The sequence below is a fragment of the Pygoscelis adeliae genome, unplaced genomic scaffold (genome assembly GCF_000699105.1).
Source record: "Pygoscelis adeliae isolate BGI_AS28 unplaced genomic scaffold, ASM69910v1 Scaffold266, whole genome shotgun sequence".
NCBI classification, from domain to species: Eukaryota; Metazoa; Chordata; class Aves; order Sphenisciformes; family Spheniscidae; genus Pygoscelis; species Pygoscelis adeliae.
Window position 1 is genome coordinate 421026 of NW_008824987.1, and position 16233 is coordinate 437258.

Sequence of the window (16233 nt, forward strand, 5' to 3'; positions counted from 1 at the left end):
GGCCAGGCTACGGGTTCGACACAAGGTGGGATTATCAACACCCCATCAGCCAGAATGGCAGGGGCATCAGGAAGCAGCAGTCCCCAGATATTTGTCCCTAGAGTCCCCTTCCCAAGTGCAGACAAGTGCCTCAGGCTCTGCTCCTTCCCTCTCCACGTTGTGGGCGACAGCAGATCTGCAGTGTGGGGGCTACAAGAGGACAGTCCCAAGCTGGAGAGCAGCTGTGGTCCTGGGAGCAAGGTTTGAATACCCAGGGTTTCTCTGCATAGTCACTGTAACAACCCAGCGAGGAGACAGGGGAAAAGAAGAAATACGGACATGCAATAGCATGGGATTTTCCTTCCCTGGTCCTTCACCAGGCCCAGCAAAGACCCTGCAAGCAAACGGGTCTCCTGGTCCTGCCTGGTGGGAAGCGCTGCCGGCCTCTGCCTGCAAACACCCCTCTGGAGCCTCTTCCCTCCTGGCTGGCCAATCACTGTGTTTCTGAGTAGGGCTTGTTTCACTTTTAAAAGTACAGCTTGTGTTCAGAGCTGGGTTCTCTGCTGCTGGTGTGGCTGGGCAGACCCGTGGTCCCCTGCAGAGCTGAGATGTGCCTGCTGGATTTTTTTTTTAAAACAGCTGCTGGAGATGGTTTGGAGACCACTGAGCCTGCTCAGGGCATCACCACATTGAAACCCAAAGCCTGCGTTGGGCAACCATGGCCTTCTGCAGCAAGCCCAGCCCCGGGCGGACCTGCTGGCTCGCTGGGTGTTGTACCCACCTTGGGCTCCCAGTGGGCAGGATGGCCGTGGAGCTCTTGAGCTCCTCGTAGAGGTCTGCTCCATTGGCAGGGAAGGCAGAGAACTGGGCCAGGAGCACACGTCTCACTGCAACGAGTACCTGGTGGGCAGAGACACATCTGAAAACGGGACTGAGGAAGTCCAGGGCCAACAAGGTCCCCCCAGATAAGCCCATCCAAGCTGTGAGCTGAACAGCTCCTGAGCTCCTCGATTAACATACCAGGACTTTGGAGTCACCCTTTACCTTGTAAGACAGGGAACACTTCTGGGCAACGTCCTCCAGGTCTGATGACACGAAGTCCACCACTACAAATAACACAAGGGACAAGAAGTTGGAAGCCAAACCTGAACAGACCACGAACACCAAAGAGACGACCAGCTTAGACAAAACCTGCCTGTGGGCACCAACAGGCAAAATGTCTGTCCCCTCTGCCAACACTTCCAGTGGGTGGGCAGGATGCCCCACAAAATGGAGCATTGGAATTTTTCCTCTTAGATGGCCCCACCGCCCATTGCAAAACAAATTGTTTCTTGCAAAACAGACCAGGGAGAGAAGCTGGTAAAAATTTTCCCTATTTTGCTCAAGAGTACCAAAGTCTGAAGGGGCTAGTGACTGACCCAAAGTGCCAGCCCTGGGCATGCCAGGAAGGGCTAAAGCCACAGAAATTAGAAGAACTAGTGGCCCCATCTCTGCTCCCAGGAACCACTCAAAGATTCATTTTTTCAGATAGATGTGTACGTTATTGGTTGAAAAAAATAATGCTAAAAAGCAGTTCTTATAGGGGAAACAAGGATTACAACATCCATGGCTCCAGCACATGCAGGATCTCACAGATCCCATTTAACAAGAATAAAATGGTGTTTTTCTCAGCCCTAATCCAATTTCTCAGAGCAAGTAAAGAATCCACCTGAAGTTTTTTTCTTTCCCCCCTAAGATCAGGCCTTGCCCAGGGTACAGTGTGCCAGGAGCTTGGGCATTTTTCAGAAGGAAAAATACACAAACCCTCCCAAAATACCTTCTAAAAGCCATAATTGATCATCCCTCAAAGAGCCTCTGCAGACACCCCTACCATGTCCTAACACTCTCCTGCTCCTATAGAGAAGTCCTGGACTCATCATGTCCACCCAGGGGGACCCAGAAGACATCCAGCAAGGAGGACACGGGAGGGATATTGCACCAACATCACCCTTCCAGGGTGTGGGATGGTGCGGGCACAGGGACTGGAGCTGCAGCCCCCCAGGCTCCTGCAGTCAATGCCCAGCGTGCTCATGGCAGACAACCTGCGCGCGCTGTCCTTTTCTCTATGGGGCTCTAAGAAAACTCCCCACTGCAGCTTCTGGACTGCAAGCCAAAGCCACAGAGGCAGGAGATGTTTTCCCGAGGCTGCCCCACAGCCCAGACCACCCAGCCTGGCAGATGGGTCCTGCACGGGAGGAGAGTGCAGTGCCACCCCAAAATGTGCAGGGAATGACATTTTCCAACCCGAAACCCCGCTGCCGCCCCATTACCCGTCCTGATGCCCTTCGCCCTGAGAAGCTGGATCATCTCTTCGGTGAGACCAGGACAGAGCCCAGCCCGCAGGACCACCATGTCCCTGGCCACCCCCAGGACAGAGCACCGCGGGGCCAGGAGAAGAGAGGAGACCTGCAGAGGAGATGGGAGAGTGGATTCGGCACTGTCCTGACACAGATCACACCCCACGTGTGCAGCAAAGCCACAGGCTGCTCCCAGAGCTGTGGACACTAGAGAAACACTACCCAGGCTGTGTCTGGGATGGGTGGTTACGGTGAGTGTTTAGTCTCCCTTTAGTGCCAAACAGCCCCAAATTCTGCAGGCAGGCGCGAGCAGGCTGGCACAGGGGCACTGCCATGGCTCAGCCGGCAGCTCCTGCTCACGGGGTGCCACAGCGGGCGAGCGCATCCCCATCCCGGCTATCTTTAACAGAGCCCTGTGGGGCAGACATGCCCGCGTGAACACAGCCCCACGCCGCATTTCCCACCCCATCCTCACCACCCTACATTCCCTTTGCACCCCAAATGCACCTCCTGCTCCCCCAGGCACCCGAAGCCGGGCTGCCCCAGGGCCCCGGCCAGGGCCCCGTCCCCGTCCCCCTGCTGCTGCCCTTCCTGCTTCCTGCAGGCAGCGGAAGGGCCGGGCAGGGCTCATATTTGCACTCCCATCTAGTGGCTGCACAGCCAGGCTCCAGCCTCACATCTAAACCCCTGCGCAACCGCCAGCCCCTCCGGCCACCGCACTCCCCAGTGACAGGCTGCACAGGATTTTCCTTCCCTGGTCCTTCACCGGGCCCAGCAAAGACCCTGCAAGCAAACGGGTCTCCTGGTCCTGCCTGGTGGGAAGCGCTGCCGGCCTCTGCCTGCAAACACCCCTCTGGAGCCTCTTCCCTCCCGGCTGGCCCCAGTGAGGAAAAACCTCTCCAGCTGCTGACACCCAAGGGTCCTTCTGGAAGTGCACACAGATAAATGGGAGTTTTCAGCTCGCAGCACAGCCCGATACCAGCAGAGACACTGGGGGAGCACCTGGAAGGACCAGAGCCTGCTCGGGAGCTGCAGCAAACCTGAAGCAAAGGAAACAGAAATGAGAGTTCCTCCTTATCTACAGCAACTCCCCCAACCACCAGCTGTCTTTAAATGACCATAGCACAGGTGCCAGCAATGCCACGGCTCCCAGGCTCTATAAATAACAGAACCAGAGCCTGGGCTGGCTGGTTTTGGGGGCAGGTGCTGCTGCTGGGGAAGGCTGGGGGGAGTCAAGCAAGCTAGTTTAAAAATTGAGACAGGCTGAAGAAGTAGGAGATAGAGGCAAGGCTACTCAAGTCTTTTCTTACAGGGTGCACGGGATTTTCCTTCCCTGGTCCTTCACCAGGCCCAGCAAAGACCCTGCAAGCAAACGGGTCTCCTGGCCCTGCCTGGTGGGAAGCGCTGCCGGCCTCTGCCTGCAAACACCCCTCTGGAGCCTCTTCCCTCCTGGCTGGCCAATCACTGTGTTTCTGAGTAGGGCTTGTTTCACTTTTAAAAGTACAGCTTGTGTTCAGAGCTGGGTTCTCTGCTGCTGGTGTGGCTGGGCAGACCCGTGGTCCCCTGCAGAGCTGATGGGGTCTGAGTCCTTGCTGGGAGAGCTGCTGATGTGAATAGGAAAAAAGCTTTAATTATAATTTCTGAAGTTATTTCAGAGATGAACCTGAGCTCTATACACATACTTCAGCTGCCTTAAATTTGCATTAGGGGTTTTGGTGGGCAGCTCTAAAAGGGACTGTATACAGCTTTACCCCAAGGAGAAGGTCTCTAATGCTGTGCTGGAGAAAAGCTCGAGCCCTGGGTGCTGAGCACAGTTACCTCTGCAACACTGCTGTTGATCTAGAGATACTGGAACTCATCCTGGGCTTTTCTGGGGGGTAATTTCACCATGGACCTTGCCAGCTCTCTGCAAGGTCCTGGATTAGAAGGTGGCTTGGAGCCACGAGGTAAGGTGGGATCCCAGGACTGGGTTTGGTTAGACTCGTCAGCCGATGCTTGCAGTTGGGGTTGCAGGGTGGAAAATGAAGCTTCATGGGGGTGGTCTTCGCTGCCCTGCAGGCGGGGAGACCTCTGTCCCCGAAAGGGGCTTGCTGCAGCCCGGGGGCTGTCCCCTTCCCTGGCCGCCTGGGACTTGAATTTCGCCAGGAAAAGCTTTTTTTTTTGCTTTCTCAGCCGAGGCCTGAAGAGGGCACCCCGCACTCGCTGCTGAGGCTGCCGGGGTGGGGAGCCCGGCTGCCTGCCCTGCCAGCCCCTCCGGGGGCTACCAGAGCGCGCATTAACACATCTGCTCCAGCTGCAGAACGGCACGGGGGTAAGGTAACTCCCGGGGCCGGCACCCCCGTCCCGGGCAGCTGCTCTTCTTCCCCGCTGGTGCGGTGTAATCACCGATACCCCGTCCCAAAAACGTAGAGTAAGGGGAGCTCAGGTCACTCTTAGCTCTGTCTCAAACATCAGCAGCAACAAACACAATTTTCTGTAACTTAGTTTACTTGGAGTACCTGCAGTGCTGCTGCTTGTGGAAATGAAGCCTTTATTCTGGGTAACTCGAGAAAGGCCGTGCCATGTACACCGTGAGTACTGAAATGAAGCAAGCTGACCTTTCCCCTGTACCTAAAGCAACGTGGGAAGGGGTTTCTGGCGTGTTAGTCCATGTGAGTCCTAGAAAAGCCGTGGTACTGTGTCTGAGGCAGAGACGGCCTCTTACACCCTTCACAGATGTGGTCCTTGTGCCTTGGACCTATCCCCAAACAGGGGAAGGTGTTTGAGCTGCCTGCAACTGCTGTGCAGGTGATGTGCTGCGAAGGGACCTCCACACTGCTTTGCAACCGCCTCCTGCCCCGATACCAGGGACTGAACAGTGCTGTTGGTGCAGGGTGAATAAAACAGGAGACCTGAACTGGGCAGTCTTGTGCCAATTCTTGCTGCGTAAGTTCCACAAGCTCCAACACAGATCACCGTGTTAAAGATAACTGACTTTTTTTTTCCCCAGCAGAGCTTCAGTGTGGAAGCGCGTTGTCTGCTATAGCTCAGTTCTGTGGCATAAGCCTGACCGGAGCAACTGAGCTGATACTGGTCGGCCCGTGCTCCCCTCGGTCGTTTCCCCATCCCTACTGCCAGTTCCCCCATTTGCTTTTTAGCTGGTACGCTCGGGAAGGCAAGGCCTGCATTTTTGGGGGAGATAAGTCACAAAGCAGAATTCCTGATTGACTGTGACCCCTGGGAAACAGGGGGGTTTGAAAGGCTCAGCTCTTTTGGAGCTCAGTACTGCTCTCTACTGGTGTCACTCAAATTGAGACCCGAGACACTCATCACAGGAGTGGGCCAGTATGCTCTGGCGCAGATATCTGTGTTAGTCTGTGCTGGTGGGCTGCCAAATGAGGGGAGGTGGCAGCATGGGAGACGCGTGCGATTTCCAGCAGGGTGGGCTCCCAAAGGCCCTGCAAGGAGGAGGCAGCACTGGGTGCGAATCGGCTTTCCGTCCCAGGGTGTTCTGGAAGGTGCTGGGCGCTGCCGCAGCTGCTGGCATGGGGCCGCTTGTCCCTGAGGCTCAGCTGTCTCATGCTTCCCTAAATAGAAAAGGAAAAGGGTCTGAGCACTGCAAGGGGGGTCAGCCATTCCAGCCGTGGGCTTTTCTGGCATGAAACCCCCCTGTTCCTGCTCCCCACACCCTGTGCAGCTCTGCAGGTGGAAGGAAGCTGGGATTTGCCCCGGTGGGTGGGAGAGGATCCCTTCTTGCTGCAGAGAGGTGCTGCCTGCTTGCATGCAGGTGTCCCCCCCGAGCTGGGCTGGCTGCCGGGGACCCTGGCTCGCAGCCCCCCCCAGGAACTATATAGTGGGGGGGGGGACGACAAGGAGGGGGACAGGCTGCGGGGACAGGTGACGCTGACAGGCAGCAGGAGCTGCCAGGTCCTGCCCAAACTTGGAGCGGGAGGCGAGCTCTTTCCTGAGCTACACAGACCCTTCGTGGTGCTGGCGAACTTCTTCAATTCTTCTTTTTTTTGTTGTTTTTCTTTCTTTTATTAATTGACTCCTAAAGATCTACAGCTGTAGGAAAAGCTTCTGAGAAGCCACAGTCTTGAGGAGCAATTTAGGTCTTCATTTTCCAAACTCTTCAGCCTGGTAAGCTGCTTTCATTACTGTGTGTGTTAATTATATGTCGGTCTCATGGTGAAGCTCAGCTTGGTGGAGTAAGGCAGGTGACACAGGCAGCTGAAAACGGGACACAGATTGATGTTTTTCCTTAAAGCTCTCCAGATGGAGGATCCCACCCAGCTGAAAGAGGAGGGCAATAAATATTTTCAGGCCAGCGACTACGAGAAAGCTGTGCAAAGCTACACTCAAGCCATAAAGCTCAACAAGGACAAGGCGCTGCAGGCGGTGCTGTACAGGAACAGGGCAGCGTGTTTCCTCAAAAAGGTGAGGAAAAACTCCCGGCTTGCCTGGGCAGTGCTCAAGGGGAGAAGAGCAGGGGGGCAGCCAAGGGTGCTCACCAGCTGTGGACTGTGCAGTTTGTCCATTTATTGAATAGGGTGTTTGCAAACTGGTCTGAAATTGTTTGTTCTGGGCTTGTCCTGGAGCTGCAAAGCTGCCTCCCTGCTTCAATCCTGATGGGGCTGAGCACGCCGGTTCAACTCAGAGATGGTCCCAATTAATCACTTCGAAGCAAAAGCTTTTGGCAACCAGCATGCCCCACGCTTACGGGAGAGCTCTAAGCCACAGGTAGAGGTGCGGAGGCGTTGCTCTTGCTGTCTGTCCCAGCACAAGAGAAGTAGATGTAGATATTTAGCGAAACAAAAAGTTATTAGTATCTGTACCAAAATTGTCTCAGCTCCCTGCAGTCAGCTTGTAACGACCTGCTGTGGGATTTTAGCCGATTGCTTGCATGTTCCTGAATTTTCACTAATCCAGGAGAAGTGACACCAACCCAGAACAAAATGCAGATAGGCTGTTGTGAGTATCCCCTCTCCCATCGCTGCCCATGGTCTGTTGCTGCATCATCATCAGCTTATGTTGTCTCACCTATATTACAGACCCTTTCCTCTCTCCCCTGTCAGTGATTAAAAGGTACCTAAGCCCCCATCTTTCCTTCTGTAGGCTGCTGCTGGTTTCACCATGGTGTCCTGTTAGTAAGTGGGAACAGAGAGGTCACAGTGTGCGTCAGCAATGGGGACGTGCCCTGCTGTTCCACTGCTAACAAATCTCACCCTTCTGGTTTAACAGGAGGAATATGCCAAAGCAGCCTCGGATGCGTCTAGAGGTAAGGAGGGGGGTGTTTTGAGAAAGGAGAGCCGCGTTTCTGGGTGTGCTTGCTCCAGCCTGCTCTCACATCTGCTTTTGGGGCACTGTGGTCTTATTCCTTGATGTCCACTAACACCCAAGTGCTGAGGCCACAAGGGAATTAATTGAGAAGGTACAAAAGAAGATGCACCGACTTGGTGCGTCAGTGCAATTGATGCTGATCAGGTACCAATTCACTCACAATGTTAACAACTACATCTCAAGGAGCTGTAGTCACTGTAAAGCAAATCACAGTTTACACGGAGGATTTCCAAGAAGCAAACTCTGATGCCTGGTGTTTTGGATCACTTTCCCAGCTATTGACATCAATGCTTCGGATATCAAAGCCTTGTACCGGCGCAGCCAAGCTCTGGAAAAATTGGGGAAATTGGACCAAGCATTCAAAGATGCTCAGAAATGTGCCACCATCGAACCCCGCAATAAAAACTTCCAGGAGACCCTGAGGCGACTGGGGGCCAACATCCAGGAGAAGGTAAATGCTGGGGGAGCAGTCCCAGGTTCACAGACCAGGTGTGGGAAGTCCTTGCTCTGGGTTACGCTGATGGACTGTTGGTCATACTGGAAACTTACAACAATGTAGGGGGATAAATAGGCTCCGTTAACTGGAAGTTCATACTTGATGCATGTAAATTTGAGGATCAGATTGAATGGTTAAATTAAAAAGCGTGGCAGCTCACTCCTGAGGCTGGCCTGGTCCTGAATGTCTTGGTAAGGTCTTGGCAAGGAACTGGACCAGCTTTGGACTGGGTCTGGCAGTCACCACATTGACTTAGTTACCTTTTTGCGGGTGTTGTGAAGAAGTCCCTGCATCGCTAGGTACCACGAGGTCTCAGAGACGATGGCTTAGGGCTGGCTCTGCCCATGCTGATGGGTCTGAGACGGGTAATTGATGCTCTCTGAGAAGTGACACCTATTGTTATTCAGCTTAGATTGTCTGTGGTTTGCGGGTCTGTGGTGTCCTTGAAGTGGTAAAGGAAAATTGCTCCTCGATTTTTCTCTCTGATGCTCCATGCACTCTCTGTTGGCACAGCTGCACATTCAGTTCTCCACAGACTTGAGGGTGCAGAAGATGTTTGAAATCCTGCTGGATGAGAACAGTGAGAAAGAAAAGCGAGAAAAGGTGAGAACTGTCCTGGACTTGACAGGACAAATTGCTGTTGTTTAATGTCAGAGGCTGCACCGAGGAGCAGAAGGCTGCATTCCCTTCCCCACATCCCCTGGATGGAAGACAAGGTAAGGAGCTGGGACATGAACTGCACTGGGACAGACAACCGAGAGGGGAAATGCCCCAAAGAGGCATCACCCTTGTGCTGTGGAAGGTGGACCAACCTCCCAAAATTCCAAAGGTGGGATCAGACTGGACTTCTCAGGCCCATCTCTGCTGCCTTCCCCGTGTTTCCCTCCAAGCAGTGACCCATTTTTCTTGGGCAGAGCGAAGCCAATCCCCAGATGCACCTGAAGAAACTGCCTGGTGGGGTCAGAGCTGGTCCAGTGCATCCATCAGGAGATGGCCACCCCACAGCTCCCACTGGGACATCCCAGAGCTGCACGGAGGTGTTTTGGAGGCTGCCAGCAGGGCTGTGCTGCTGACCCCTGGTTCCTCTTGCCTCCCACACAGGCTGCAAACAACCTCATAGTCCTGGGGCGGGAAGAAGCGGGTGCTGAGAGGATTTTCCAGAACAACGGGGTCAGCTTGCTGCTGCAGCTGATAGAAACCAAAAACGCTGAGCTGATCCTGGCAGCCGTGAGGACGCTTTCAGGCATGTGCGTGGGACATAAGGCTCGGGTAAGCAATGGGGCACTCGAGACCTTCACTGCTATTGCCTTGCACCTGGGGGAGCGGAAAATTGCAATAGTTCACGATGTTTGTGAGCAGTGGGAAAAAATTAAATCCTACAAATAAAATTTTTAATTTGGGGGGGGGGGGGGGCCCACTTGCTTATTTTTTTTTAACACAGACTATTGAAACTACCCCTGTTACTGTGCTCCTCATCTCTGAGGTCAAAGCTGTACGTGTTCCCTACGGTGCCTTCATGTGTGGTGGCGAAGTAAAACTTTCGATGAGTTGTTACCACATAAGTTGTGGTGAGCATGGCTCGGTCATATCCATGTCCTATATCACAGGTCTCAGAAAAGCAACAAATAACTATAGGAAAGTTTTGTCCAAGGCTTAGATGAAGGAAAGCACGGAGGACCTACAAGAACGTTAAGATTCCTGGGAAGGGTCCCAACGCAAGTCCCAGGGGTCTCTGAGCCAGCTAATATCTTACTCTACACCAAGACAGTTTTTATCTAGTATAAAAATGGCTCATAAGAAGCCCTGTCTGTGTTATGTGGTTGGAAGCAGGAGATGGACATGCGCAAAATGAATATGCGTGTCAGTGTAATGGCGCAAAGGAGTGGGGGGGAACTACAACACAACAAAAATAAAATCTACTAGATAAAAATCCAGTGGAGTGGAGACCTATTTTCTTTTTCTGAAACATTAACTGTCGTCATATGCAAAACGGCTGTTCTGCAAAGCCCACTAGGTCAGTGTGTTCCTGAACATGCTTCCCGTGAATTACTGATGTGCCACCATGCATGGGGACAGGCTGCGCGATGACATTGGGTTTGCTCACAGCCAGGATGGGGTTTGTGCACCAAACAGGCTCTTTGTTAACAACCTTGCGTGAGGGACTCTTCCAAACCCAGCCATGCTCATCTCAACATCCTCGCTGGAAATAGTCTGTTGCGTTACTGGCAGATCTAGATTTTAGGAGTTGTCTTATTATAAATGAAAATGAGAATGAAAAGCAAAACTCTGCCTTGTACTGACTTGGGATTCACCCAGGAAAATACTTTCTTTGTACAAGCTGAGGCTGACCTTTCTAAATCGTGCAGGAAGGAAAGGCTGTCACCTTCGCTAACAGCTGCCCTGCTCTCTCCTTTCTGGGGCCAGGCCACCGCCATTCTCCATTACCTGGGCATTGACAACATTTGTATGTGGATGTCTGTAGACAATGAGGAAATCTCCCTGGCTGTCTGCAACCTCCTGCAGACCATCACTGACTGCTTGCTGGGCCAGGGGAAAGAGGAGCATCACGGGAAGGAGGAGTCTGTAGTGCTAGGTAACGGTGCATGACCTGGTGGTCCTTCAGTCTTGCTGGAGGAGCGGGCGAGCAGGGAGGGCTCTGCTCCTGGGATGTCCCCTTTATTCCCTGGTGAAGTGGGGACTTCACCCTTCAGCTGTCCAGGATCACAACCTGCACACAGCTCTTATCCTCATGGTGTTAACTTAAATACCTGTGTTCCAGCCAGGCAGTGGCTTTGAATGGTTTTCACTGGGTTCACCTGCTTTCGAAGATAATTTCTTGTAACTGGCTGGTACTGTCTTGCTTCTGTGTAGATACTAAAAAAGATTTGAGGATGATCACAATGTGTTTGCTGGATATGCTGGTCAGTAAGAAAGTATCTGGGCAAGGGCGAGACCGAGCTCTCAACCTCCTCAACAAGAATATACCGAGGAAGGACCTGAAAGACCATGACAACAGCAGGACCACCTTTGTCATCGATAATGGTGAGTCCTTCCCTGCCATCCTGTTCTGCTTTGGGAGATATGGAGCTGTATATTCTTGCCTGAATACATGTAGATCTGATCCTCTCTAAAATAAATCCTCTCTGGCTTTTTTTGGTACATGCAAGCCTGGAGCAAAGTTAAACTTATTAGCAGGAAACAGTATTAAGATTAAGAGAAAAAAAACTGTATGAGAACAAGAATTTTTCAGTTTCTAAAGGACTGACTTAACTTCTCTAGTTAGTTTATTCCAATGTATTTGCTAATGTTAGGAGGATTTGGCTTGGATAAATTGTCTAGCTTAGACAGGATGAGATGAGCACCTGCTGAGCTTGCTAGATCCTTAAACTGGTCATTTCTAAAACTGGAAGGGGGTGAGGAATTTGTGTGGGGTGTGTTTTTATGCTAATTCCAATGCATATGTGTGTTACCATTTTGGTGGAATTTATTTAATAATACTTTAGCATAAGGAGGGTTATGACATCCAGAATAATTTGAAAGTCACTGACTTTTCCTCAGTGAGAGCCTCCAGCCTTGGAGGTCAGTAGGTTTAATGCCTCCTGATAAAAATAACTGATCCAGCCAGGGACCAAATGCACAGTTTTGTTTATCTCACTGAGTGATGGATAAAAGCCTGATGCTGCAAACATGTAATCTCAGCAGCAGAAGCTCCTCCCCAGTAAATAATTGAGTGTTGCCTTTGTTTAAGGCTTATGTGATTAGGTTGCAAAGTAATTGAAAACCAGCCGGCTGGCTATTTCACTGCAAAGAAAGCAACAAATAGTATCTTGACTATTGTACTGACCCTCTCCCCTCTAACAGCCATATCTCTCCATTGTCTCCAGGCTTAAAAAAGATACTGAAAGTGGTGGGCCAGATTCCTGAGATGCCTGACTGCCTGCCGCTGACAGAAAACACCCAGCTGACTGCCTCTGTCCTCCTAAATAAGCTCTACGATGACCTGCGCTGCGACCCGGAGCGTGACAACTACCGGGTGATCTGCGAGGAGTACATCAAGTGAGTCGGGGCTGGCTTACTGGAGCTGAGCTGGCCCAGAGGCACAGGAGCAGGAGATCTTAAGGATGAGATGAGGCACTTGCAATCCACTTAGATGCCAAATTGAGGCCCTGGGAGATAATGATTTGCTTGAGATCCTGCTGGATCCTTCAGCTGGGATCCTCAGATCCTCGCATTGTACTCCTACCTGCTGGCTCACAGCCTTTGCATGAATTTGGGCTTGGCTGTGTCCCAAATACCTATGTATTTCAGCAGTGGAGCTCAGTTCCCAATCTGAGGGAGGACATTCCCTGCCCAAGGGAATGACAACTGTAAGGAACTATTGTTCCACGTGCTGACTCCCTCTATCCCATGCAGGAGCAAAATTGACCCACAGGACATGGATAAGACACTCCATGCCATCCAGATGGTGTCTGGAGTTCTGCAAGGGCCCTTTGACTTAGGCAACAAGCTGCTCGGCATGAAGGGAGTCATGGAGATGATGGTTGCCCTGTGTGGGTCCGAGAGGGAGATTGACCAGCTGGTGGCTGTGGAAGCCCTCATCCATGCCTCCACCAAGCTGAGCCGTGCCACCTTCATCATCTCCAATGGGGTGACGCTCCTGAAGGAGATCTACAAGAAGACCAAGAACGAGAAGATCAAAATCCGAGCCCTGGTGGTAAGGATGGCAGCCCCCGCCTCTATTGCCTGCCACACTCACCAGCTTAACCCCAGACTTGGGAGAGGGGAGAGGTCCTGGGAACACGTTGGGTTCACTCACCTCAGCCAGGGAATGGTTTATGGTGCTTCCCCCTACAAGGAAGGGGGAGATGGCAGACCAGGAGAGCACATGGATTATTGGTAACTTTGAAGGCAAAAGGGGTTAATCTTCCATTTAAAGACATCCAATAAGAGCACAAAACCTCACTTTGCTGTGCTACAAGCTCAACGATCTACTGGGTATTAGAATGCTTCCTCTTTGTTAGAACTGACTTCAAACTTTAGATATGGGATTAGGCTGATTTGGGGCAGCAATACTAGAGGATTAATGAACCTTTCTCACTGGTGCATCCTCTTCATCCTCCTCAGGGTCTCTGCAAGCTGGGCTCAGCAGGAGGTACAGATTATGGACTGCGGCAGTTTGCTGAGGGGTCCACTGAGAAGTTAGCCAAGCAGTGCCGAAAGTAAGTGATTTTACTTTTTTTTCCTTCCGTTGTTCCATACTTTGCAAAACACAATATGCTCCTTTCCCCAGAGATCCTGCCCACACGTTGCCTTCACTTACTGTTGCTGCCTGACAGCTGACAGTGCCCCCAGAGCCATTGCACTGGGACCTGGAGCTCTTCTGTGCCTCAAGCAACCATAAGTTCCTCCTGCCTCAATATCCAGATAAGCCTTCTCCCTCCCTCACTTCCCATGTGAAACACCAGACATGGTGCCTCCCTCTTTGCCAGAATGCACTTGATTAGGCTGTACCAATCTAGAATATGCACAAGTACCTTTTGAAGGTGAATCTACCAGGTGGACTAACCAAGGAGGTGGGATGAAGTTAGGAGGTGACCGAATGGGTGATCATTGCTGCTGGCACTGGGTAGCAGGGCATCACGTGTTTCACGTGATGGTGAAGGCAAAGCAGTGCTGAGTAGCTGTCCTGGTCTGTCTTTCCCTGCAGCATTTAGATCGCTCAAGTTGGGCCATGGGAGGTAGGTCATGTCTCAAGGGAAGCATCCACAGTCTTTAGGAGCTGCAGCAGAACCTGAGTACATGTTCAGGCCTGAAACGGTCTCAATATCGGTTTTTCCTCCTTCTCCTGGAGAAATCAGTCCTGGCTCCCAAGATAGAAATGTGGATGTTTTTCTCTCTTCCAGATGGTTGTGTAACACCAGCATTGACGCTCGCACCAGGAAATGGGCTGTGGAAGGGCTGGCATATCTAACCCTCGATGCAGATGTGAAAGATGACTTTGTTGAAGACGAGCCAGCCCTGCAAGCTATGTTTGAATTAGCCAAGGTCTATCTCCTTACGTTGTTCCCTCATTCTTCTGGTAGCATCAAGTTCTCCCAGCTTTCCAGCCCAACACTGTCTTCCCAGGCAGGAGGAGCTGTGACTCCAACCCCTCACCTCTAGTTTAGCAAAAAGTCAGTTTTGCCTGTGCCACAGAGACACCTCAAGGTTGTTACCATCCTGCTCTTCTCCCAGGGCTGAGGAAGGTTGCTCTTACCTTTGCTGTCACAACTGCATGAAAATCAAAGGCATCAAGGTGTTGACAGCGTCTGATCTCAAAAAGCCTGTTTGACCATAAAAACTTTTGGTTTTCCCTGCCCTAGGCTATAAAGCTGGGGATGAGCCTAAGAACACTTCAGCTAGTGCAAACCACCATGGTGGCAGTCCTTAAGGGACCTGTTTCCTTGCCGTGTCCTCCTCACCCTCACATAAGCTTTTATTTTTCTGTGCAGACAAGCGACAAGACTATCCTGTATTCTGTGGCTTCTGCGCTGGTGAACTGTACCAACAGCTATGATACCAAGGAGCTGGTCCCAGAGCTGGTGCAACTGGCAAAATTCTCCAAGCAGCACGTGCCTGAGGAGCATCCAAAGGTAGGTTGTCTACAGCTGGGGAGCTGTGAGGAGATGCTTGGATCTGAAGACTTTCTTTGGTGTATCCATTGTCACAGACCTCAGGTCGCCTGTCTCTGAGGCTGAAATTGCTTTGCTCTCCAACCAGGCTTGGCCGTAGTCAGCAGGATGGCGACTGCTAAGGGGCTAATCCCTTTCCAATGTCCCCCCCCAGGACAAGAAGGATTTTGTGGTGAAGCGGGTAAAGCGGTTGCTGAAAGCCGGCGTCGTCTCTGCCTTGGCCTGCATGGTGAAGGCGGACAGTGCCATACTGACGGACCAGAGCAAGGAGCTCATCGCCAGGTGCCTTCATCGCTGTCGTGGGAGCTGGGAGTGCTGGCCAGCCTGTGTGCCACTGAGATGGGTGCCTGGGCTGGCTCCTTGCTTTGTGGGGTGGTACATTCTGCCTACGGGGGCGAGATGAAAGGGAGGTGGAGAAAAGATTTAAACCCAAAGTTTTTCTTAAGCAATGTCATAAAAATCCACGTTCTGACCTTGAAGCCAGCTTACAGGGCTGGCTTGCTAGGATGCATTTTGAACTTCTAGTCCTCTGTACTGGTTTTGGCTGGAATAGAGTTCATCTTGCAGGCCTTGAAACTTTTTACTGTGCCATTTGTTGCTTCGTCCTAGAGCGCTGTGGGCACTGGGTTAAACATCTGGAATTTACCTGGTGGATCTGGCACCCCTGCAAAACCTTAGCCCCCTTCCACAAGGGACATGGGTTATTGCCTTCCTGCGTGGCTGTTTCACTAAGTGATGCTGTGCTTCTGCAGGGTGTTTCTTGCCTTGTGTGAAGACCCCAAGGACCGCGGGACCATTGTCGCTCAAGGCGGTGGAAAGGTGATTACTTTCATGTTTGCAGCTCAACCTGACGTGCAGTTAATGTCTGTTGGGAGCCTGCAACGTGTCTACAGTGAGGGAATGTGGCAGAAAAGCATGAGATGTCTTGGTAGCCCCTGGGGCCCAGGCTGACACTCTAGTCCTATCTCTGTAAGCCTCCAAAGAAGCAATCTTCTTGAAACAACTGTGTGAGCTACAAGCTCTGGTGTTGGTGCCTATTTGAGAACACAAGCAAGACACCGCTGTGGGCTACAGTCCAGACCCATTTCTTCAACAAACACATCTTTAGGATATTTTTCACTTAGCATATTAAGGCAATCTTGTAAATCTTCTCAGAGACATTGAATGCTTTCCTGTGTGTCACTAGGCCCTGATACCTCTGGCTGTGGAAGGCACAGAAGTTGGCAAGATAAAGGCTTCTCACGCTCTGGCAAAAATTGCTGCTATCTCCAATCCAGACATGGCATTCCCAGGGGAGAGGGTAACCTTAAAAAAAAAAAAAAAATCTTGATTATTCCTTTAGCAAATGAAAATTGCCAAGATCTGTGAGCTGGAAAAGCAGTGACATGCCTTCTCTTCTTAGGTGTATGAGGTGGTGAGGCCCCTCGTCAGC

General features: G+C 51.7%; 2 protein-coding genes across 2 annotated transcripts in view; one reads left to right on the forward strand and one right to left on the reverse strand.

The window, feature by feature from the left end:
- Nucleotides 1-2390, reverse strand: part of RAD51D (RAD51 paralog D) — a 9681-nt gene extending 7291 nt beyond the window's left edge. Inside the window, exons 1-3 of the mRNA XM_009326064.1 lie at nt 2289-2390; nt 1024-1085; nt 761-879 (exon numbers count right to left, since the gene is read on the reverse strand). Coding sequence (XP_009324339.1) covers nt 761-879; nt 1024-1085; nt 2289-2370 — 263 coding nt within the window. The 5' untranslated portion in view covers nt 2371-2390. The remainder of the gene's footprint in view (nt 1-760; nt 880-1023; nt 1086-2288) is intronic.
- A 4176-nt stretch (nt 2391-6566) lies between these two features.
- The window catches only part of UNC45B (unc-45 homolog B (C. elegans)), a 12722-nt gene continuing 3055 nt past the window's right edge, over nt 6567-16233 (forward strand). Inside the window, exons 1-16 of the mRNA XM_009326065.1 lie at nt 6567-6731; nt 7536-7572; nt 7910-8085; nt 8644-8733; nt 9232-9399; nt 10555-10723; nt 11002-11172; nt 12015-12186; nt 12544-12844; nt 13255-13349; nt 14034-14175; nt 14622-14762; nt 14956-15083; nt 15554-15620; nt 15988-16101; nt 16204-16233. Coding sequence (XP_009324340.1) covers nt 6570-6731; nt 7536-7572; nt 7910-8085; nt 8644-8733; nt 9232-9399; nt 10555-10723; nt 11002-11172; nt 12015-12186; nt 12544-12844; nt 13255-13349; nt 14034-14175; nt 14622-14762; nt 14956-15083; nt 15554-15620; nt 15988-16101; nt 16204-16233 — 2163 coding nt within the window. The 5' untranslated portion in view covers nt 6567-6569. The remainder of the gene's footprint in view (nt 6732-7535; nt 7573-7909; nt 8086-8643; nt 8734-9231; nt 9400-10554; nt 10724-11001; nt 11173-12014; nt 12187-12543; nt 12845-13254; nt 13350-14033; nt 14176-14621; nt 14763-14955; nt 15084-15553; nt 15621-15987; nt 16102-16203) is intronic.